Genomic DNA, 23,394 nt, shown 5'->3' on the forward strand with positions numbered 1-23,394 from the left:
CGAACATTCTGTGAACACCGTTTCCAGGGCAACATCCCTGGTGGCCAGCAGATGCAGAGAACAATGATTGTCCAAAGCAGAGGGACCTCTCAGAATCTGCAATGTCAAGACAGGTACCAGATTTTCTATCACTTTTTTTCCAGTCAATTAATGCATTTTCAGATAGATAGATAGATAGATAGATAGATAGATAGATAGATCAAGTTTAAGTCAGTGTTATAAGGTTGTCTTGCATTGTACACACTCAGACCCTGCTGCAAGCAATCTCGTCAGATTTATGTGCTTTTACAGAAATGTGTTCGGTTCCTTGATTTCTGTAATGTGTTTCTCAGCCGAGGAACAAAGGGCTTAGCAATGTAATTCAGTGAGAGCAGGAAAGATGTCTAGAGCCGAGCTCGGTGCTACATGCATTAAACATGACATGTAGGGCTATGTGTATGGTAGTAGCCGGGACTTGATGCTCTTCACAGGTGAAGACAGGCTGTATTCTGTGCTAAGCCGCACATCACTGAAGAGATTTAAACTTTCATTTAATACATGACAGGAAGAATAAGGCTGCAAAACACTCCTTTATGGTAAGAAACACCAATGTATGTGGGTGAATATAAAACAGAGCATACTATTATAATATATATTTAATATTAAATAAAAATATATATATAATTATATTATTATAATCTAAATGGCAGATTTTTCTTTTACAACTATAACTAAAAGAAATCACTCTGAACCCTATTAAATAACTTGAGCCATACACTTTTAAAAGGGTGACATTTAACTAGATGAACTAAATAGTTGAAATAATGCATTCTGCTCCTTCACATTCTTTATATTTCATGACTTCTATTATTTTATAAATATTAATCAACAATAGTCTGCTTAGAGAGAGACGCTGAAGACCAGAATGCATCATTCTAATGGAAAAGGGGCTGGCACTTTAATCAAAGAGGTCTTAGCATATTCTAGTAGGTGCTGTGCATAGTGGCTGCAGCCAATCACGGCTCTTGAGAGTGCTTATTGGTTGAACTGTGGGGGATGTCTGGCTTCCATCGGTAGGGGGTTACGTTCTCCATTCTGCCCCCACAGTCAGCAAAACACACGTCAGAGCGCAGGTCCACGGCAAACGAATCCTGCAGAGCTCTGTGTATGTGTGTTGATGTGTGTGTGTCAGTGTCAGGAGGAGAGAGAGAGAGAGAGACAGCGTGGACTAGCTGCTTTTGAACCACTGCAGGAGCATTAAATCTGGGACTGTCACAGATACTGAAGGAGAGAAGACATTCAAAGAAGGACGTTTATCTAGCAGCACAGTTATGGAGACTCATCTCTGCTGTCCACCAGCGGATCAAACTAGAAGCAAAGGACAGAAAAGTCAGCCGGCGTATTGACTTTAATCTTCTGGTGGAAGAACGCAATTATATTCCCTGACAGTTTGCTCTCAGAAGGTGAAGATCAGGAGTGGATTTTCCTTGTTTCTTTCCTTTTTCTTCTGTGTTTCATTTAATTGCTCTGCTTTTGGGGCATCCTCACCCTCTCCACAAAGTCGTCACCTCTCTCAGATCCTTCCTTTCCTTCCCAACATCTTCTCTGCATGCTTTTTCACTGCTCTGCAGGTGAACACACTCATGGTGGATTCCAAGGGAAGGAACATGAAATGTCTGACATTCTTGTTAATGCTTCCAGAGTCAGTTAAGAGCAAGTCCAGTAAAAGCTCCAAAAAGGGGAGTCCCAGCAGCTCGTCCAAGCTGCCCCCTGTGTGCTATGAGATCGTCACCTTGAAAACCAAGAAGAAGAAGAAGATGGCAGCAGAGATCTTCCCCACTAAGAAGCCGGCATCGGCCACCACGGTGCAGCAGTACCAGCAGCAGAACCTGAACAACAACAACACCATTCAATGCTGCAACTGGCAGGGTCTGTACTCCACGATCAGGGAGAGGTAGGTCAACTTCAGATGAGATCAGAGAGCGAGACTAGAGTGGTACAGTTAGAAGTCTATCTGCCGACAAAAGTCTAAGAACACATTTAAACCTGAAAATTTAGGTTTTGAAAATGTAATTCAATAAATATTCTGCACTTTTTCTAAGTGATTTCTAATCAAATGAGCACATTTATGACAGTGATTCTGTTAACTTTCAATTCCTGGTGAAGACATTTTGGATCTCATGCTTCACATAAATCAAATTGTTATGCTTATAAAATGTATCAACAATAATAAATGTATTAATTATTTTTAAAAATACTAGTGGATTCAGACTTTTGAAACTCACTAAATATTTGATAGAGAATGTGAATACACAGTCAAAGTCACAAAGTCATTTTTGTTTTCTCCTCAAGATTCAGCAGGGTCAGGTTTGGGCACTGGCTGGAGCGTTATTTAACATCTCTGAGAATGTTTGAGAATGTTCTGAAAAGTTAAATTGTTCATCTGTTCCGCCCTGTGTGCATTGTCCCAAAAGAGGCAAAAGCAAGGAACAAGTTTTGTTTTATATGCATGGCTTTGCTCTCTGTCAAAGGGTAATATTTACTTAGTCGTCATGGGAAAGCCCCATGCCGGCCAAAACAATTGTGCGCTCTTGGAACTGGCTTTGTAGTCACTCTGAAACAGTGTTCCTTGTTTACCTACTGCTCCTATGTGTTCTGGACCCCAATAATACATGAGGAAGATGCCATTGTGGACTCCCTTTGACAGAGGCCAGGGATTTTCCTGAGAAAGATGTGTGTAAGAATTTTGTACGTGAAATGCTGCTAAAGTACAGAATTCTGTAGAATTTTTGTTTTGAAAATTAACCAGGTATACATTTTCGGTTTCCAAATAGAATAAGAGTTCGTCAGTTCTCTTTATTTCAAGTTATATGATAATTTCATGTCTACAGAAACAACAGAGGATTCACCTCTTCTATACAATTAATTAGAAATGTTCCTCAGGTTTTTTTTTTTTTTTTTTTGTCTAAAATAATTCTTCTCAATCTTCTCTACAGAAATGCAGTGATGTTCAATAATGAACTGATGGCTGACGTTCACTTTGTTGTCGGTCAGTCCGGAGGAACTCAGAGGCTCCCGGGACACAAGGTAGGACCTCTTGATCTGCACTATGTAGCAGTACCAGAGAACAGCTTTAGGATTTTCACAAGCAAAGTACTTCACTGTTGTTGCTAATGACAGCTAAATTCTTTCTCCTGTTTTCAGTCTAGCCGGCCATGTGCCTTTCGGAGACACTTATCAATTAATTATGAAAATCAGGCAGAAGGCATTGGGGAGATGTCTGTCTTTTGACAGAGTCTTTTGCTTATTTTCTTGCTGGTTTTGTGCTGTATTAAAAAATCAGAGTTTGTGGTCAAAGTTCTGTAACTGTACAAAAGCCTTTATGAATATGTGAATAATGTTCCGATATTTTAACTTAGTGGATGTATCTCCCAAAGGGTTTTATCAAGAAACTGCTTAATTGGTAAAATGTAACATCAACAGACTTTGACCACACAAAACACATTTGAGCCATCTTATTTTTTCAAATCTAAATATTGTAATATTGGTTACATATTTAGTCATCTATCAAGGTTTGTAGGGTTTCAATGGAAAATTTCTGAGAGAGAAAAAAAATTAATGGTAACTGTTTTTATTTTTATATTTTAATTTAACATTATTATTGAGATTGATAATGACTTTTTTTTAACATTAAGAGGCAAAATAAACAAATAAATAAATAAATTGAGCAGAATTTGTTGACAAATTACTGTGCAAACGCATTCAAAATAGGAATTGAATTAAACATTCTCCACATGATAAGTTTGAAAACCCCTGATCTAACTGATCTCCACTAAGTAAAAACCATTAAGGGTCTTCCACTGTGACCTCTTTAAACTAGCAGCTTTCCAATAGCTTTTGTTGTAAAAATTTTATGGGGACTGGCATTATTAAATATGACATTATCATTTTTTTAACCTCAGGCCAATGTTAACTGCACCTAAAACCCCATTTAAACCAGTTCATGTTTCACTCTCAGACTTTATTTAAAAAGACAGGGCTAATCTGTTGCCTACAATTCAGGCATGACTCATCTTTTATCCATTTAAGGGGGCAGAATTAAAAGCTGTGTTCGGCTGATATGTGATGCTTTATAAAGCACATTTAGGCAAGGGCGTTGTATTGCTTTGCTGCATGGCTACAGCCAATATTGCAATGGGCCATGAAGAGTTATTACATAGCACCTTTTTATGATGTCCATTTGGCTGGTGTTCAGATATGCATTATCATTTTTATTTGAGAAGGTTATGTTTGCTTCTAGGAAAGGCTTCCTTGCATAGCAGCACTTTGCTAAATTACTCTCGCCATTTATTTGATGTTCCTCTTATTTACAATATATTTGTTTTGGGCTTTTCACATACTGAAGGAGAAGAACACACCTTTACTTAAAAGGCTAAAATTAAGTTTGCTAAATGGAAAAGATGCATGTGTGTGAGGGTAATTCTAAAATGAATTGTAAATATTCACTTCTGCCCCTGTTATATAATGCATCTGCAATGCTGTGTTGGCCTCAGATTTCATCATTAGCTACGTGCACCCATTAGCATCAGCGAGATAACTTTTAGCTCCAGCAGCCACTTTCACACCATTGTGAAACACTCATTGCTTCGGAGGGAAAAGCAAATGCCATTCACATGAATGGCACTCACGTGTCTTGTAAACCCAAGGGGAAATTACAGTCGTAATTAAGCATTCGTCTTTGTGGGTGAAATTTTGTGTGTGCTTCACGCTTAAATGACTCCAGGGGAATGGGATCAAGCTGAAATTTAAAACAGCCAAGTGTTACCTTTACAATGCAATCGACTCAGAAGAAAGAAAACCTGAAGGGCAACTTCTGAGGAACTAAAGATCGCTAGCTGTGCCTTTCTGATTCAGGTTTAAAAGAAAGAATGTGTCATTGTAGGGGTTGTATGTAATTTAGAGGTGATTACATGAAACCATCACCTGCCACCTGCAAAGTTCTTTTGATGTGTGTGAGTGTGAGAAGAATAATCAGGTTTTTTTTTTTTTTGGTTTTTTTAGCGAGGAGAAGCATAAAACCACTTTAGTGTCAGGTCATAAAAAATAGGTCACTTTGGAAAAGTACAGACTTAACAATAGCTGGACGCTTTGAAACCTTTTCCATCTGCACCAAATGAGCCCTTCAATACACAACTAATTTTATAGGTTTGCACTGATTTTTGTTTGAAACTTAGTGCTGACGTGTAAATTATTTATAATTAAGTGATGGGAACTGTCGATCCTTCTGATAATTTATAACACAAGTCATGTAAAATTAATTCATACTTCTTATTTTTCTCATTAGTATGTCCTTGCTGTAGGTAGCTCGGTTTTCCATGCCATGTTTTATGGAGAGTTGGCAGAGGACAAGGATGAGATCCGTATCCCTGATGTAGAACCTCCAGCCTTTCTGGCTATGCTGAAGTAAGTCTCCTTATGTAATTGTACCTCGTCTTTAAGGTCTGTGCTGGCTGACCCTTTTCTCATCTGCCTGGTTAAACCATAATTATCTTTCTGTATAGATTATTTAGTTATTATTGTTTTCAATTAAGCGCAGGAGTGAAGAAAATTGTTCTCTCTGATCTAAGTACCCCACTTTGGACTTCTTCCAGAGGGTTAATCGGCTACACCGACATGTAATTTCTTTACAGCCAACAGTTCAAGACCATTTAGAGCAATATGGCCTTTGGAAGAAGTCTTTTCTGATTGAAATTGACTGTGCAATTAGCTTCATTTAAATTGACTGAAGATATCAAATAGTTTAATTTGACTTTTTAAATGTCATTTTGAATGGAGTACTCAATTCAGATAATTTAAGTTAAAAAAAAACAAACAAAAAAACACGCTCCTCAGTCTTTATAGGGGCAAGTTCACTAAAGAGTTGCACCAGTAATAGAACAAAAATCTGCATCTTATTTCTTAATCAAACACAATTCAGTTTAATAAGGTACCAAATGTACAACATGTTTGGCTGTTAACTGATTTGCTAAATTTATTTTAGTTAATCAGATGCTAAACCTGCACAAAGCATGGGTCAATAAATGGTATCATTGGGCACAATTCATTCTTAGTTATGTTGCCCTTATCTCAGCTGGAAAAAAAGCTAATTCATTTAAGTTTGATTTCTAGCTTGGTCAAATTGGATGGCCTAGCTGGTCTTGAAAAAAGGAGGTATGTAGTAACAGTAGGTAGTAGGTAGTAGGTAGTAACATAAACAAAAGAGCACTAACCTTTTAGTGCCAATCATTGGACATTTCATTTCTGAACTGCTGGTGTGAACTACAACAACCATCATAGTAAAACGTTGACAGATTTCACATTTATCTATTTCAGATAAAGCTAAACATGCTTTTAAAGCCACTTACTGGAGTCAAAAAGTGTCCCAAAGTAAGTTGGTGCTGTCTCTAGAATTGCTGTGGCTCATTCCCAAAGTCTATGTATCAGGGGGAACTCTGAACACTTATGGCACTAGATGCTTAAATGTTGTATAGAACTCTAGCTTAAACAAGAAGTAAATAAATAATGAAGTGAACTTAGCTTGTCTGCCTCTCAGAGGGCTTAGGACCATGACAGAAGATCTGATAGATCTTAACTCATGCTTTACCCATCTCTCTTGAGAGTCCTTCTGTGTTCTCCACTCTCTCCTCTTGCGCTGGCTCATCTCTCACTCCTTCCATCTCGAGAGAGATTTTTGTTCTCTCTCCCTCTTTCATCCCTCCTCTCCCACTCTCTTAAAGAAGTGTAAATTTATACATGTTGTTTCTGTTTACAGAACATGTCTACTGAACATTGTGTCCATTATGATGCTTGTACTGTATATAGGTTATGATTTCTAGTCCATGATGCGTTACAGGACATAGTATTAGATTTGCAGTAGATCTGTGCAGTGCATCATAGTATGATCAATTCAGCTTGTTCTGGGGGACACAATCAAATCCAAGTCAATTCCTATTCCACAAAGTTATGGCTATTGCCAGAATAGTGTTTTTTTATAAGAGGTGTTGAAAAAGATAGTATTTCTATTCACTGGAATAGTGAATAGTAAAATAGTAGCTTCTAGCTGGGCCAGTAATAGCAGGCTACAATGCAACCTAAAGGACTACATCCATTTTGAATGACTATAGCTGATGATGTACGACACAGCTAACCTTGTTTTTTTTCTGTTACTCAGGTACATTTACTGTGATGAAATTGACTTAAGTGCTGACACAGTACTGGCAACATTATACGCAGCCAAAAAGTACATAGTCCCGCACCTGGCTCGGGCTTGTGTCAACTTCTTGGAAACAAGTTTGAGTGCAAAGAATGCCTGTATTCTTCTATCTCAGAGCTGTCTGTTTGAAGAGCCAGACCTAACACAACGCTGCTGGGAAGTCATTGATGCTCAGGCTGAGCTGGCACTTAAATCCGAGGGCTTTTGTGACATTGACGCTCAGACCTTGGAGAGCATTCTCAGCCGGGAGACTTTGAACGCTAAGGAGATTGTAGTGTTTGAAGCAGCACTAAGCTGGGCGGAGGCCGAATGTCAGCGGAGGGAGATAAACACAACTATCGACAACAAACGCAAAGTATTGGGCCAAGCCGTCTACCTGATCCGTATACCAACCATGGGTCTTGATGATTTTGCAAATGGTGCTGCGCAATCAGGAGTGTTAACACTAAACGAGACCAATGACATTTTCTTATGGTACACGGCGGCTAAAAAACCAGAGCTGCAGTTTGCCTGCCAACCTCGTGAGGGATTGACACCACAGAAGTGCCATCGCTTCCAGTCGTGCGCCTACCGCAGCAACCAGTGGCGTTATCGCGGACGCTGTGACAGCATTCAGTTTGCTGTAGATAAGCGAGTGTTTATCGCGGGTTTCGGGCTTTACGGTTCAAGCTGTGGATCTGCTGAGTACACTGCCAAGATCGAGCTGAAACGGCAAGGAGTCGTTCTGGGAATCAATCTTAGCAAGTACTTTTCAGATGGATCCAGCAACACCTTCCCAGTTTGGTTCGAGTATCCAGTTCAGATCGAGCCTGACACTTTCTATACGGCCAGCGTGGTTCTGGACGGAAATGAACTGAGTTATTTCGGACAAGAGGGTATGACGGAAGTTCAGTGTGGGAAGGTGACCTTCCAGTTTCAGTGCTCTTCGGACAGTACCAACGGCACAGGAGTGCAAGGCGGACAAATTCCAGAGCTCATTTTCTATGCCTAAGTTTCTCTTGGGAAAACAAAAAAAATGCCCACCTTACCAGTGTGAAAAAGCTTAACATTACATACAATATATGTTTTTTTACATGGCAAAATTCAACTTCTCCAATGCTGTCAGCTCGAGCAAACCGAGACATAACAAGCATTACAAGGCCTTGTTTTGAGCTCTTAATAGTTTTCCGGCAGCTGTCAAAGCATTAACAGTATTTCCTCCTTGTCTTAAAAGTGAATTAAATATTTTATTTTGTGCTATGCATAAAGCAGCACCTGTTTACAAAGGAAAATCTCATTTCAGTGGGATATACGTTGTTGACTAAGCTCCTAGTTGGGTGCCACAGCCTGGCTGATTTAAAATAGTTTTCATTCACTTTATTTGAGAGGGGACATTGTACAGTATATATTTAAATGTGTGAACTAAACTATAAATATATATAAATATATAAATATTATCACTCCATGGCTATGTCTACAGTTTACAATGACTATACGCCATGTTAGTGAACGCTTGCACATGTATATTGTAGCAATAGTGAACAAATTATCCTAACTCATGATAACAGACTAACTTCAGTATTTCTCCACATCACAATTCAAGGCAATCAGATACCTAACACCAAAGTTACTGTCACCATAACTTGTTTTTGATTAAATATCATTGTCAAGCACAGAGTATCTTAGATTTCATTTAGATTTAGAAGCATAAATCCACTTTTCGGATCAGTCATAATGAGAAATAGCATAAACATACTGTATGTAGAGTTTGCACTGGAATAAACTATTTTCATTCAGAGTCTTTGACCCTGCATTAACCTTACCCAAGACAGACGTCATATTTAATGTTTTGTAAATGAAACCAATGCTGTGAGGGAGAAATGTTTGGGTTATACGATATATGTATATAAATAAATGACAAAAAAATTGTTTAATTAAACATGACATTTCTGTACATCAATTCTTAACAGTTTTCATTTTTGGAAGATTAATATGACCTGACTGAGGTCAGTGGAATCAAATTTACAGTGCTTCATGTCAGTGCTTCATGTCAGTTAAATAAAGTGCACTAAGAAACTAACTGAACAAACACACACTACTGTTAATTCAGCTGAAATAACAGGTTACATATTCACAGGCACCACCATCACACAATGTGACGTTTTGGGATATTGTGTCATCATTTCCACCTCTATAAGTGTTGTGTTCATGCCTAATTAGCAACATAATTAGCTGTCACCCAACAAACCCATCTTCACGCTACTAAATGGGATGTTGTCAACTAACATTATATCACATGTTTGTAAAGACAAGATAGTTCAAGCATTTTATTTTGTATTGCATTGGGCTGTAATTACCAGAATTGATGGTTCCCCCTCTTATTTTCATTAAGGTGTCAAAAGCAGCAAGGAAGCAGAACGCTAATTCTATTCCCTGCATGCTGAACTTTTAGTGACAGACATAATAGCGATGAGCAGAAAACAAATAATTGCTCTTTAAACTGATCAAGAAATGACCAGTCACATTTAACTGGCACAATCTAATATTACAGCTTCATTTTCATTTTTTTCTCCTTCTAATTTTACACAGTGAGCATGACAGCAGAATATTAGGTCTGTGAATCACGTAAGCACTGTACTGAAGTCAAAACGCTATGGTTATACAGATCACCAACAAGGTGCACTTTAAAATGTGCTTGAACAACAATTTGTATACATTTAAATCAACTAAATTGGGTTCTTTTATGGACGTTTGTGTGTTGAGATTTTGTTAACGTCTTTTTTTCATCACATGAGCTACCTTAATCTTTGTGCACTACTTAGAAGAGGTCATTAATGGAGCTTGCTATGTGTTTATGATGAACACTTCTGTGAATGTGTATAAAGCATATGTTTGTGTGTTACAGTACAGAGAGACTTATGAACGTGGTGTATGATAGTTGAACATGCAAATAAACTGAACAGAAAGTTCTATAATGACATCAAGAGTGACTTCTACTTGTATTTATTTATTTTTATAGCAAACTACTTTTTAGATGTGCTCTGGCCTGATTTTTGATGACTAGTTTTTCAAACATGTTTGCATGATCAAAATGTATATCCCTTTTAAAAATGTTTGTCTTCCTTCTTCAGCAGTCTGCATGATAAAGATTTGATCCATTTGGATATGGATGCAGAAATAAAGCTCGTTGGCATACATTTCATCATAAATAGTTACAAATATGGCATGCAAAAAGGCTTTACATAAGTGATAGAAACACACAGTACTTCTATTTAGCATAAATAATACATACAGTACAGGCTATAAGTAGTAAGTGGATGGTTAGAATGTAAGATTCCAGAATCAGGATGTCAAACAAAAACCTTTAATAAAGCAAGAATGCAGAGCAAAATAATCACATAATGTAGTATTGTAAACATTTAAATTAATCGTTTTCTCAAAACTTTACATTAGCTGAAAATTTACCAAGCCAACCAAGCTGTTTCACTTGACAAAGCAATATTATGGATAAATTACTTATTAGCTGTAAGCAACTAATTAAGCAAAATAATAATAATAATAATAAATAAATTAATTAATTAATTAATCCAGCTTTTTACTTAACAAGATCTTAATTGTTAGACTGGAGTCATGTCGATTATTTTAATGCCTATCAGCTGTTTGATGATCAATTTAAAAGAAGAAATAAACTCTGTTTGGTAAATGCTATTTTAAAAAAAAAGAAAAAACATTTTTCAGCAAATTTACATTTTTGAGTGAACTACACCCTAAATATCAAATTGAGATGTTTTCTAATGGAATTCATTACTATTGTGTACAAAGTCTGACATGATCACTGTGAATGGGAACATTGCTGAATTCCACACAGTATGTTTTGGGACCAAACATTTCAGAGTGATTTATTTATTACCCTATTGCTAATTTGCTCATGCAATATTTTTAATTGCACAGAAAGTAGAGTCACACGCCTCTGTAAGGAGCCTGGCGTGCTGGGTTTACAGACTGTCAAAGCTGTCCCTGACAAATGCAGATGATATATTGAGCTCGAAATTACAGTTCAATCAGCTAGTAGAGGAAAAGTAGAAAGGAAATCTGGAATGGAGCAAAAGATGTGGCTCTTTGCAATACAGCATTTATCTTCACAACTATACTGGATTTTATCAGTTTCACTGTAAACCATAGGATATTTGTAGGATCACTTTACTGTTAATGATACAACTAACCGTAGTGTCCCAGACCACCATTCAATCACAGTGGAATACGAACATGCTCTTCTACACTGTGCATCTGGAGGTGTGCCATAATGCTGTTCCCAAACCTAAAAATGTACACCAACTTATTTTGTTTATATATATTATAAATTAAAAGGAATTCAAATTCCATTTGAATTTTGTTTGTTTTTCTTACCTGTATATCTTTCCTACATGTTTACCCCACCCCAGTGATAGTGAATAATGAACAAATTGATAGTTATGATTTAAAATTAAAAAAAAAATAAAGTTTTTGCACTCTTTGAAATTATGAATAAATCAGTTGTGTTTATTTTTAATATCAAATAGTTTTTATTAAATATTTTAAGGTGCTGTAAACTGAATCTACACACTGAATAATTATATTATAGTTGTACAATAATAATTTCAACAAAATCTCTAACAATATAGACCTTATGCATCAGAGAAACAAGCAAGAATTTTGTCTTTGAACTTACGTTTTTGTGGTAATTAGCTGGTTGAGTGGATTTACTTATTGTACAGGTAACAAAAGTTATCATGAGCATTGTAAAGTTCGAAGTGAATGTCATAACAAGTGTTGGTAGACAGGAAAGATTTTAAAACAAGCAGTTTATTCAGAAATTCATGCGACCTTACCTGTAGAAATATTACCAGAATACAGAAGACAACATGCGCAATGCTGAAAAAGGGGTGGGGCTACATAATGTCTTCGCAAAGAGCTTGATTGACAGGTGATTTAACAAATCATTACGCAGAATCCGGCATTTTGTCTGACAAACAAATCAGACAGGATAGTAGAGTAATGTATGAGTAATGTCAGTAGACTTAAACTTGAATAATTTTGTATTGATGTCTTTCCGACACGTTAAACTTGTAAATACAATATTTTTTACCTTTATTGAATCCATCATAAAATGCAGATTTTTGCTCTAATATACCACAAGCAAATATGGTTCAACTCTTTAATAAATACTTTTTTTTTATTAGCTCTCAGCATGTCATTAACCTAGCATTTAAACTTGGCATCTGTCTCATTTTAATCTGCACACTTACCTATTGGCTTTTCATCTACCAGATCATATTTCTCATGAAGGTCTGTGCAGCCAAGCTTTTATTAATGCTAAACACGGTTTCATCAAGCCTCTTGTTTTGCCATGTACCGTTTAATAGAAAGCCACTTTTCCCAAGAGCAGGCCATCAACATGAAGAGGTGTGTTCAGAGCCATCTTGTCAGAGAGTCCATTTACCACACCTCCAGTGATCAATACACTGTCCGTAGGTTTCTTTTGTAAAAACTCTCAAAAGGACAGTAACCAGCCTCATTGGATCGAGAAAATGGAGCGAGTAATTTGGTGAGCTTTGATTGTTGGGGCTACATGGCGTTTTTGATTACCTGTGAATAGGTTCTCAGATGAGTTCAGGATTGTTAAATGGCTGTGTATAAACAGATCAATAGGCTGTCATGTCAATCAGCAGACTTTCATTTAGAATTAGTCTCAAGAACTAATTCTTGCCTCTAACTTTGACAGGCTCATTCTGAGAAAGAGTGCTAAGCCCCACTCAGGTCACATATTTAAAAAGTTTTTCATTGGTGTCATTGAAGTGATTTGTGCATTTTATAGAAGAATGTGGTCTTTTATAGATTTTATACATTTTTAATGCTAGAAAAAGTGCTACGATTATGATTTAAGAGGAAATGTGTGCTTTTTTCCCGCTGCCAAATGCCTATATTTTTGGTTGTATACATGAAAGCTCTTCAGCTGAATAAAAAGTCTGTAAAATACACTCTCATCTAGGGGTTAGTTTATCTTCATTTAATGCAACAAAGTTATAGCCAGAGGCATCTAGCTCTGGCGATAAGTGAGAAGGCACATGCCTCCTCAGATTTTTTAGCCAAGAGGATTTTGAATGCCGCTTCCAAAAGACAAAAAAATTGCGATTAATATCTATATTTAATATCGGGGGCATCATGCACTCATTATCATTGTATTATATCATTGTATTATACAATGATTTTATACATGTATTTGTATTATACAATGATTAAACATTGTATTATATCATTATCATTGCACTCATTGTATTATATTTAATACAATCACACCGGCGTGATCAGAACGTTCAGTGAATCATCAGCTGCTAAATTAAAATCTGCATTCGCTGGCTTGCACTGAGCCAGAGACAGGCATGTTTTTAAAGCTCTGCACATTAACCAATCACACAAGATGCTGTTGGGCTTATGAATGCAATGACCAATCAGAGGCATTTAGATGAGTCATCACTAAAATGCCGGTGATTTCTTCACTCGCTTGCTGACTGAATACCTCTTTCGGGCGAATTATCTCGTCAGAAACAATAAAGTGCAAATATGTGTACGAATCTGTAAGATATTAATTTAATAGTTTAAGCAGCTTCAGTGATTTTAATGGGAGTTTATGAGAGTGCTTAAACTAGAATAGACTGTCAGCGAAAATATTCTTTTGATAATGTAAATGTTCTTTGGTCTCTTTATGTACAATCAAAATGTTATGATTAGTAGTCTAACTTGAAATATTTTTATTCACATTAACTTTCAGTGTTAAATTCACATTAAATATAAATTCAGTTGTATTAAAAAGATCTTATGGCATGACATCCATAACTGTTAATTAAGTGAACAGACTATGCATAGTCAATAGACTACATTATTAGATTACTTTGACCATCATCCACTATAGATTAACATAATCTATAAAGGTGAAAATCAAGATACGTATTTCATGATATAGTTAATTCATTTGGAGTTGTTTCGAATAAAAAATAAAATAAAATAAAAAAAACATAAGTCCTGTTGTGGCTGCTGTGTATCCATTAACTCGTGCCTCCTCAATTATAATGAGTGCATGATGCCCCCGGTTATAGCTGTAGTAACTGTTCTGCACTGACTGAATTCAGATGATCTTTTGAACCATACATTTCATAAAGCATCATTAAAGATTCATTACAGTGCCTCTGCAAACAGTAGAGAGTATTAATGCTCATTTTTATCTACTGTGACAATGTATTATTAACCATAGCATCATCCAAAAAACGTTTCTTTTTAACTGCACTATAGGCTACAGATTACATTCTGAGAAGAGCTACTCAGAATGCACTAGAAGGCTGGAGAAATCCCTAGAAAGGTTTTTTTTTTCTTTTTCTTCTAAAGGCATGTCCACACTGGCTTGTTCTTTGTCACGAAATGTCTACTAGCCTAGCCAGAGATTCTAGTGTGGATTGACCTTTCAGTACATAATACAGACATAGTTATAACCACTTGAGTATCTGCTTCAAGCAACTCATATAGTCTTAAATCCCAGAAACCAGGTTGCAAGTGCTCTCAGAATCCTGCCCTCATGATAAAAGGACACAGACTTCTGGGGCCCTATTTCATGGGTAATCACGCAGTGACAATTTTACATAAACAATTTCCTTTCAAGTAGCCTACAATTCAGATTCTTAAACAAAAAAAATAAGGGCAGCAATGTGGCTGTACAGGCATTTTCACCCATTTTTCCCTCAAAAACTGACAATGCTGTCTTCATTTACTCACTATAACAGTATTGATTCATTGAAGAATGAAACAAGTGACTGACTTTATTAACTCATTTGTTATTTGAATGATTCTATGACTTATTCATAACTATAGTGAGATATATATATATATATATATATATATATATATATATATATATATATATATATATATATATATAACTATAATTATGTGTGTGTGTGTGTGTGTGTGTGTGTGTGTGTGTGTGCTTGTGCATGAGACCAGTTAGACAATTTTTTTTTTCCCATTTTCATTTATAATCCAGCTATTTTTTTCCTGTCTTGTTAGCGACAGTAAAAGACCACGCTAAAGGGCAAAACTGTTGAAACACTGTTGGTGCTGACAAGATAAATGTTTCATGTTCTCAATTAAAAGAACACACACTTGTTTGGTCACATGCGGTGAACAAAATCATTTATCTTTCAGAGCCAATTTTGGTCACATGCCAGAAACAGGCATAGAAAATACATTTTGGATCTTGGATGAAGTCATCGGACTAAAATCTGTCAGTCAAGGTGATTTATCATTTAGGATGGTGGAGCAATTGCAGATAGCAGATCGTCTTTCATCAATTTTTATTTTTTTTTCGTGTGCGTGTTTCCATTCTGAAACAACTTATTCATGCTGCTCACCACTCTAGGAGTGTAGCTTATTTGAATATAAAGTAGATAACATTCTTTCTTTAAAATCTCTCCATCTGAAATAGCTATCTTAAGCCCAATATTTTGTGGCACATTTCTGCAGAAAATAAATAAATAATAGTTTTATATCATTATATGAAAGCATATTTCTCTGTATATTGTATTTCTTGATGATTTGGTTTTTCTTCATTTTTTTCCATTCTCCATCATAAAACCAGAACAGGTTATTTCTATTCCTCCAACAATTATCTCATTTTTACTCACACCAAAGCATTAATTTCCTCATTAAAAGAAATAAAATCTTCCTGATCTCTCTTTTACATGGCTCTTAGCTTGCAGTCAGTGCATTAGCCAGCTATCAGTTGACACCCTGAAGCCTTACATTGACTAACACGTGATAAATGAGAACAATCAGTCAAACAATCACACCTAAAACGTCTCACCTTTAGATGTTAACTCAGAGATCATAGATTTGGCTGAGGGAATTTCAGGCTTGAGAAACAGTGGACTAATTCAAATGATCGGCAAGCTAATGCTCCAAAAGATCAATGGATCTAAGAAGCAATTACACTAATGCAGCACACTGGAAGCTAAAATCCCATGCTTCCTGTGCACGACAGCTCTGATCTAGAATCTTCTGTTTGTTGGTAGACGGCTTCTAGCTGGTCTAAGGTGGTCATTTGCTGGTCCATCTTGGTCATGTGTACTGTGTAAAGGTGGTCAAACAATGTTTTTTTGGAACATGGAACATGGAACATGGTTGAAGAGCACCGTAGAACAACTAGAAACCAGCAACTATGAAACACAGCTATACCCATTGCATTATCCCTTTATTGACACTATTTTGTATTTACAGATCTAGTTTCTCTCAAACTCATCAGGATGGACTGAAAAAAAAAACACCCTGCTCATTTTCATGTAATGCATAATGAACAAACTGTGGTGTACTGTATGTAGCCTATTTGTGTGTGTGTGTGTGTGTGTGTGTGTAGGGTGAATGTCAGGGTGAAATTGCTTTATCCACTATTGAATGAGTGTAGGTTTTACTCACAGATTGTGTTCCCTCTGAGACACATTTCTAATTACTAATTTAGAGGGTTTGTGGTTTTGAAATGGGGGTTGGAAATGTTAATTTGGTAATATTGATCAGAGGTAAAGAGAAAGACTGAGAGCGAGAGAGAAACCAAAGCTTTTACGGATGCTAGTGAAGTCGATGCTGAAATCATTCACACAGTCTCTTTATGCTCAGTTCCCCTATATACAGTAGCACAGAAATGTCAGCTTTAGCCATTTGGAGATGTATATAGATGTCTGAGATATGATTCCTCACCTAAAAAGACAAATCCGAAATAGGGTGATTGCTGTATTCAGCAAGAACTTCAGACAGATTAAATATCCCATGAAATTGCTTTGAAATCCCAGTCCTCTTTTCTCGGTTGATGTATTTCCTGTTGAAACGAGAGGTTCAGGCACATAAAAATACATATCCATCCATCCATCCATCCATTATTTTAATTAGATATTCTGATATATTAAGTATAAGCTTACAGTCAGAATTATTTGCCCCTTGGTAAACAGCAGTAAAGAAGACTGTGAAAATAAATCTGTATTGTTTATCCTTTTGATCTCATTAAAAACAAATTCACAAAAACTACCCTTTCATCAAAGTAAAACAATTGAAAACGGGGCGGAAAATCACCCATAAATTTTTTCTCTCCACAACAAGTTGGTCACAATTATTATAGGATAAGACTCAGGGCTGTTATCCTGATAAATGGATGTTGCAAAAATGACTTTTTTCATGTAAAAAATTATATTTGACATTGGTTAACCAACAGTTACAATTGCTCCCAAGTTTTTAACACAAACTGTTTGGGCTAAATGTCACATTACACTTACAGGCCCATTAATTTAAATGAAATTTTCTGCACAGTCTTCTATTTTTTCCAGACTTGTCACCTCTATTGCACAATTAAGGCCCACATAGAATGAAAGCTGGGATTCTATCTCTTTTCTCTGTTTATTTATTCATTGTGAGCAGGCGGTGGTAAATCGTCTCAAGAGGCAGTGGGCGGACACGCAACCTGGCTTTATGTAAGATTATCTTTGCTATTACCAAGCACGACAGTTTCAAATAGATCAATATGACAGGGATTTCTGAGGATGAAAACATCCCAGGCTGAGAGAAAATTAGGATTTCACTTTGGATATATTTCTAGGAACATCGTTCGTATGACCCTCAGTGTCACAGTAGATTATCTCTAACAGTCATGCATAGGTTTCTCTCGGACTGCCAAATAGCATATCTGTCATGTTCAGGCTATCATTACACTGTCTGCCTCAATATTTTTACTCACAATAAGTATCATGTTTACCAACTCTGCCTGTTTGCTATCAGTAATGTCAATATATGCTTAGGATATTATCTTATGTATTGCAAGCAGAATCGCTGTTCTCAAACTGAGATGATTCTATAGGTGATGCACTATGCTAATCTGCATTCTCTTGGAAAGCTTGCCTCTATATACCTGTCACATTTTGCCGTAATGATGAGACGTGATCAAAACCCTAGATGCTGGCAACAACACACACAGAAAGAAGGGCTGAGCAGAGCACTTTTTTTTAAAGGCAAGGTTCTTTAAATCAGCTGTGCAAGCCTGCTCTGAGTCCTTAAAGTCAGCCTAGAGCCATGAAAGCAACGAATCAGAGGCGCCGTGTCCCAGAGGCCCCGTATAAAGATGCTAAGCTAACTAAACAGGATTTGGGAGCCACTGAAAAAAGACATAGAGACCAAGAAAACACTAATGCCTGAAACATAACACACAATCCAAACTGCTCTCTGTCTCCATATTGCAAGTTGTTACTGTGCATGTATTCATACAAAGATGCTGCTTTTGCATCATTCGGTGTTTATAAATTAATCTGAATTTAAGAATGAGTTTCTTTCCAGTTAATACATTTAAATTGGAATTTAGAAGATGAATTGGAATGATGGGAAGTGGAATTTACTGAATTGCATTTAAAAAAAATGTTAATACAGTCACAAAGAAATGTCCTTTGTCCAAATTGTCCGTCAAAAAATAAATGAGGTAATTCTTTAGTTAATTAAATAATTCACTTTTACTAATTGTGCAATTCTCAACATACCAGACAAAAATATTAAATTATTTGGACTAAATTAAGAGTACACAGTTCACCCAATAATGAAAATTTACAGATTTTTGCCTCACAAGATGTAAACAGATGGACAATAAATATGTAGATTATTTGTAGATTATTGTGATGTTTTTATCAGCTGTTTAAGTTTCAATCTGACGGCACCCATTCACTGCAGAGGATCCATTGATGAGTAAGTGATGCAATGCTGAATATCTCCAAAACAGTTCCGATGAAGAAACAAACTCTTCTACATCTTGGATGGGCTGAGGATGAGTAAATGTAAATTTTTGGGTGAACTATAAATAGTCAAAATTATCCAAGTGAGCCATCAAAATAGATTTTAACCTTGTCATACCACAAAATGTTTTAAAAAATATCAAATTAATAAAAATGTAAAATATATATTAATCAAAAAATTGTATACATAATTTGTATATATTTATTTTAACTCAGTTCAAATTCAGGAAATGAATTCTAATTTAAAAAGGCATTCTGATTCTGAAATCAATTCTGAATGGCAGCCTCAGCCACTAGAGCTTTTTAATATGACAGTCAAGCACAAAAACAACTACAATGAATGATGTTCTTTTGTGATGATATGCAGTGTGAATAACTGACCTCAATTATCTGAGCATCTAAAGAGAGCAAATGTAGAATCCAGCACAGCTCAACAACACTTTTAGCCAGGCTAAAGATGGCATAAGCTCTGGAAAATACCAAGACCTAATTAGAGTTAATGGAAAATACGCTTTATTGCCCTGCGCTGATGGAGATGAACAGCATACCACACAGTGAGATTATTTAAACTGATTGCATGTCGCTTTCGCATTCAGCACAATTTGAATGGCTTAACACAAAAACACACACTGACAGGTGAATGCTTTTACTTATTGTATGTTTATCAGCCATATTCATCTTCTTGTTTGGCACCGGGTTGCTTAGTCTCGGGAAAACATCATCTCTCCAAAAGCCATTCTTTTGTGTCTGAGAGAAGGGTTGAAGAAATGAACATCACTTAGAATAGGAGTCAGCACAATTTCACAACACCGGTATAATGTGTTTTTTGGCCCCCCACCTACTCACAACGTGCACAGAATTCCAAGCAACTCGATTCATGTTTCCTCCTTTTAACTGACCGGGATGATACTTGGGATATTAGCCTGGTTATGGAAATGTGTTAAGAACTACAGTCCAAAAAACACTTATAATAATAATAATAATTATTATTATATTATAGTAACTGTTCTAAAATTGTGAACACTCATGACTGAAAGGGATATATTTTTTAGATTCACAATATATAGGCAAAAAACTTAATAATATGCCACATTTTTGCAAAACAGGACCGTCGCTAGTTTTCTGCTGTGTTTGTCATCTTCTCCCAGAGGATACAGAGTGGTGAAAACAAGCTCTTCAGTTTTTTGTTTTCCTAATGTCTATGCTGAAGTAATCCAAATTTAGTCACTCTACAAGTTCTTTGCAAGGTATCACATTGTTGCCTAGACAAATGCAAATTGTAGACAATTTTTTTTTTTTTTTTTTTTTTTTTTTTGCATTTCATTTTGCCACCGTAATACTTTAAAGAGGCAGATGACTTCTTGTTTGGATAATGAAGTGCATTTCTTTCCCATGCAGATTTAAAAAAGTTAATTAAAGATTCAGCAGTGTAACAGAATGAGTATGATATCCATTTTAACCTGTAAAGCATTAAAGGTCAACATATTAAACAAGATGTAAAAAAACATCGAGATGTTTAGTTTGTCCCACAGTTTTTTTTTTTTTACATAACACACAACTCAACCAAAACAGTTCCAGTTTTAGATTCTAATGTTTACAGCATGCAGTGAAAAGTACTGACTACAGCATTAGTGCCAATTATTTAAAAGTGCATTATATGAGTGTGATAATTGTCTTAAGCGAATGATTTGAATGAAATTTCAGATGTTTATTTTTGAGATGTCAATTGCAGTTTTACTCATGTTGAACTTGCATAACACAGGTTTGTGGCAAATTGAACCTCTTGTACAGAACACGTTATGCCAATTTTATTTGGCTGTCAGGAGAAAAAGCAGAAATTATGCTGTGTATTTCCACTCTGACACACTCCATCACTTGCCTGAGATGGAAATTTAAAACTTAAACGCTTAACTAATGCCCCTGTGCTTTTCATGTAATTTGTTAAGAAATATTCTCAAGCACCATTCGATTTTGCTCATGACAAACCTACATAAAGTGTCTGAATTATAATAATATTTATTGATAAATTTATTAAGCTTGTTGTTTCACTGAACTATTTGTGATGGAACAGTGGAAACAGAATTAGTTCACCTGATTACATTTGAACACAAAGTCTTACTGTATATATGCTAAATATTTACATATAGTAGATCTATCTATATATTATAGCTTACAGCATATCATACAGTTTTCAGCGTATCTTTTGTGCTGTAACTACAATTTCAGTAAAATTACCTTCATCCCATCATTGACATAATTAAAAATAATGATTTACAATATTGAAAAGCCAGTGAGCTCAACTCATAAAATATAGATGCATGAGATGATGTTGCATGAAGGTTGCCATCCTCAATTTTAAATGCAGAGTAGAAACAGCAGATTAATTTGGACGGTGCATTAGAAGAGCCTTCGTTTAATGGTGCCATTGGGGAAAACTGCATTTCCTTTGATCTGACTCTAATGTTCATTCATGGCTCTTTCTGCAGTGGTTCATTCTGAATGAGAGCAGCTCAGTTAGCGACTGTATCATCAATAACTGTCAAGAATAGCAGCCTCACCCCTCCATCCATCAATAGGCCTGTGTGACGGGCAGCTAAAGGACCAACTGAACAATGATGACCAAACCCAGAGTGAAGCACTTACCTTGTATTGGCTCTCCATGCATTCACTTACCTAAGTGGATAAGAGGAGGGAATAAACAGAGCAGTATAGTTAAATGACAATAAGCAAATAAATGAAGTCTACTCGGGATGATGGGATATTGTGCTTCCCTCTAGAACTATGTTACCTTGAAAATGTTTTTCATGAAAAATAGATTTGATATTTATCTAAAGTTTACCTGAAAATCATTATTCCCTATCTCATGTCAATCCAAATACATATGCTGTTGTGCTGTAGAAGACTCATTGATGTACTTTTTCCTTCAAAGATGGTTCAAAGCATCAATAAAACTCAAAATGAAAATAATAATAATAATAATAATAATAATAATAATAATAATACACACACAATAGTCCATATGACTTTTGTCTTCAGCCTTCTGAAGTCAAATAAAATCAAAAGACTGATAAACCACAAACTTGGAACTCATGAACTGGATCACTGAATCACTGAGTTGAACTCATGAATGAATCAAATGGTTCAATGATTTGGTCACAACAATTTGAATTAGAAGCTCAAAGGAGAAAAAGATTATTAGTGAATAACAATATACTTTAAACATTTTGCTCAGCCACTGTATTAGCAACACTCATGCAGTAGCATTAATAGTTTTATGTAATTTAAAGCCAAGGAAAGAAAAGTATAGTGTTATAAAAATGCACACAAATTAAAAAAAGAAAACTAGACTTACTAGAAGTTAATAACTGTAATAAATTGTTAATAAATGCTTTTTAGAAATGTTATTTTATTTCATTTGGTCTGTCATATGACAATAAAGCTTGGGATATGGTGCACTGTGCATGTGACTACTTAAATGATGTTTTTAGAACTTGACAGATAGGGTCATCATAAACTGTCATTATATGGAAATGAGTGTGTGAAGATGACATGAGGGTGAGTAAATAAAGAAGGAATTCTTTTAAGATGCATTTCAGAAGGGAACAATCATACAATTCATACAGTTGTGTGCGAGCATATAGCTTTTACATTGCATTAGATGTCTTTGTTAAAGCTGCACAGTGTTATAGCCTGTCAGAGAGATGAATATCACAACACATCTAAATGAATCAGGCAGACAGAAAGCAGCACACACACCACACACACACACATACACAAAAACATGTTCACACACAAACATACTTTATTTTCTGACGCTGATCACTTACTATGAGCGGCGCTCAAACATTCGCTGAAACTGTGGCAGCCCTTTTCATTATTTAATATTATCTCAAGGCTTCGCTCCCCCTCTGTCTCTCTTCGCCTGTTGAAGACAAAGACAGGAACAGGAAAGAGCATCCCTAAACCCACCCTTCAGTCAGACCACAAACTGTGGCTTCGCAAATGAAAGGGAGCACACTTAGAATGAGACATCTGTGGAATTAAAACCAATCCATACTTTGTAAAATATCAATTATTAAATGAGCACTCCGAAACTTATTAGCATACGCTGTTTATGTTTCTTTTTGATTCTCAAAAGAGGGCTGACTTCTTCAATATTTCATGCTGAGAGCAAGTCCCTCTGACGGCACATCGCCGCATGATGGGAATCAAAGGAAGTTGCTCTGGTTGAAACTGGAATGGACCTTCATCCAAACTGTGACGGCAATGCTGCGAAATTTCATTTGTGGAGAAGAACAGAAGACCCCCGTGGAGAAAACATCTGTCTGTCAAGGCAAAACA

At 36.0% G+C, this 23,394-nt stretch overlaps 1 protein-coding gene across 4 annotated transcripts in view; it reads left to right on the forward strand.

Moving 5' to 3' along the window:
- The first annotated feature begins 1,059 nt into the window (after positions 1–1,059).
- btbd3b (BTB (POZ) domain containing 3b) overlaps positions 1,060–23,394 on the forward strand; it is a 37,869-nt gene continuing 15,534 nt past the window's right edge. The window contains exons 1-5 of one of the 4 annotated variants that reach the window (XM_059565956.1): positions 1,060–1,442; positions 1,611–1,933; positions 2,976–3,066; positions 5,324–5,442; positions 7,190–9,138. In XM_059565956.1, coding sequence (XP_059421939.1) covers positions 1,623–1,933; positions 2,976–3,066; positions 5,324–5,442; positions 7,190–8,222 — 1,554 coding nt within the window. In that variant the 5' untranslated portion in view covers positions 1,060–1,442; positions 1,611–1,622 and the 3' untranslated portion in view covers positions 8,223–9,138. Of the gene's footprint in view, positions 1,934–2,975; positions 3,067–5,323; positions 5,443–7,189; positions 9,139–23,394 lie in introns of all 4 variants that reach the window. The other 3 variants (XM_059565957.1, XM_059565955.1, XM_059565958.1) reach the window with 3 other exon arrangements.

Source organism: Carassius carassius, chromosome 14, assembly GCF_963082965.1.
Source record: "Carassius carassius chromosome 14, fCarCar2.1, whole genome shotgun sequence".
Taxonomy (NCBI): Eukaryota; Metazoa; Chordata; class Actinopteri; order Cypriniformes; family Cyprinidae; genus Carassius; species Carassius carassius.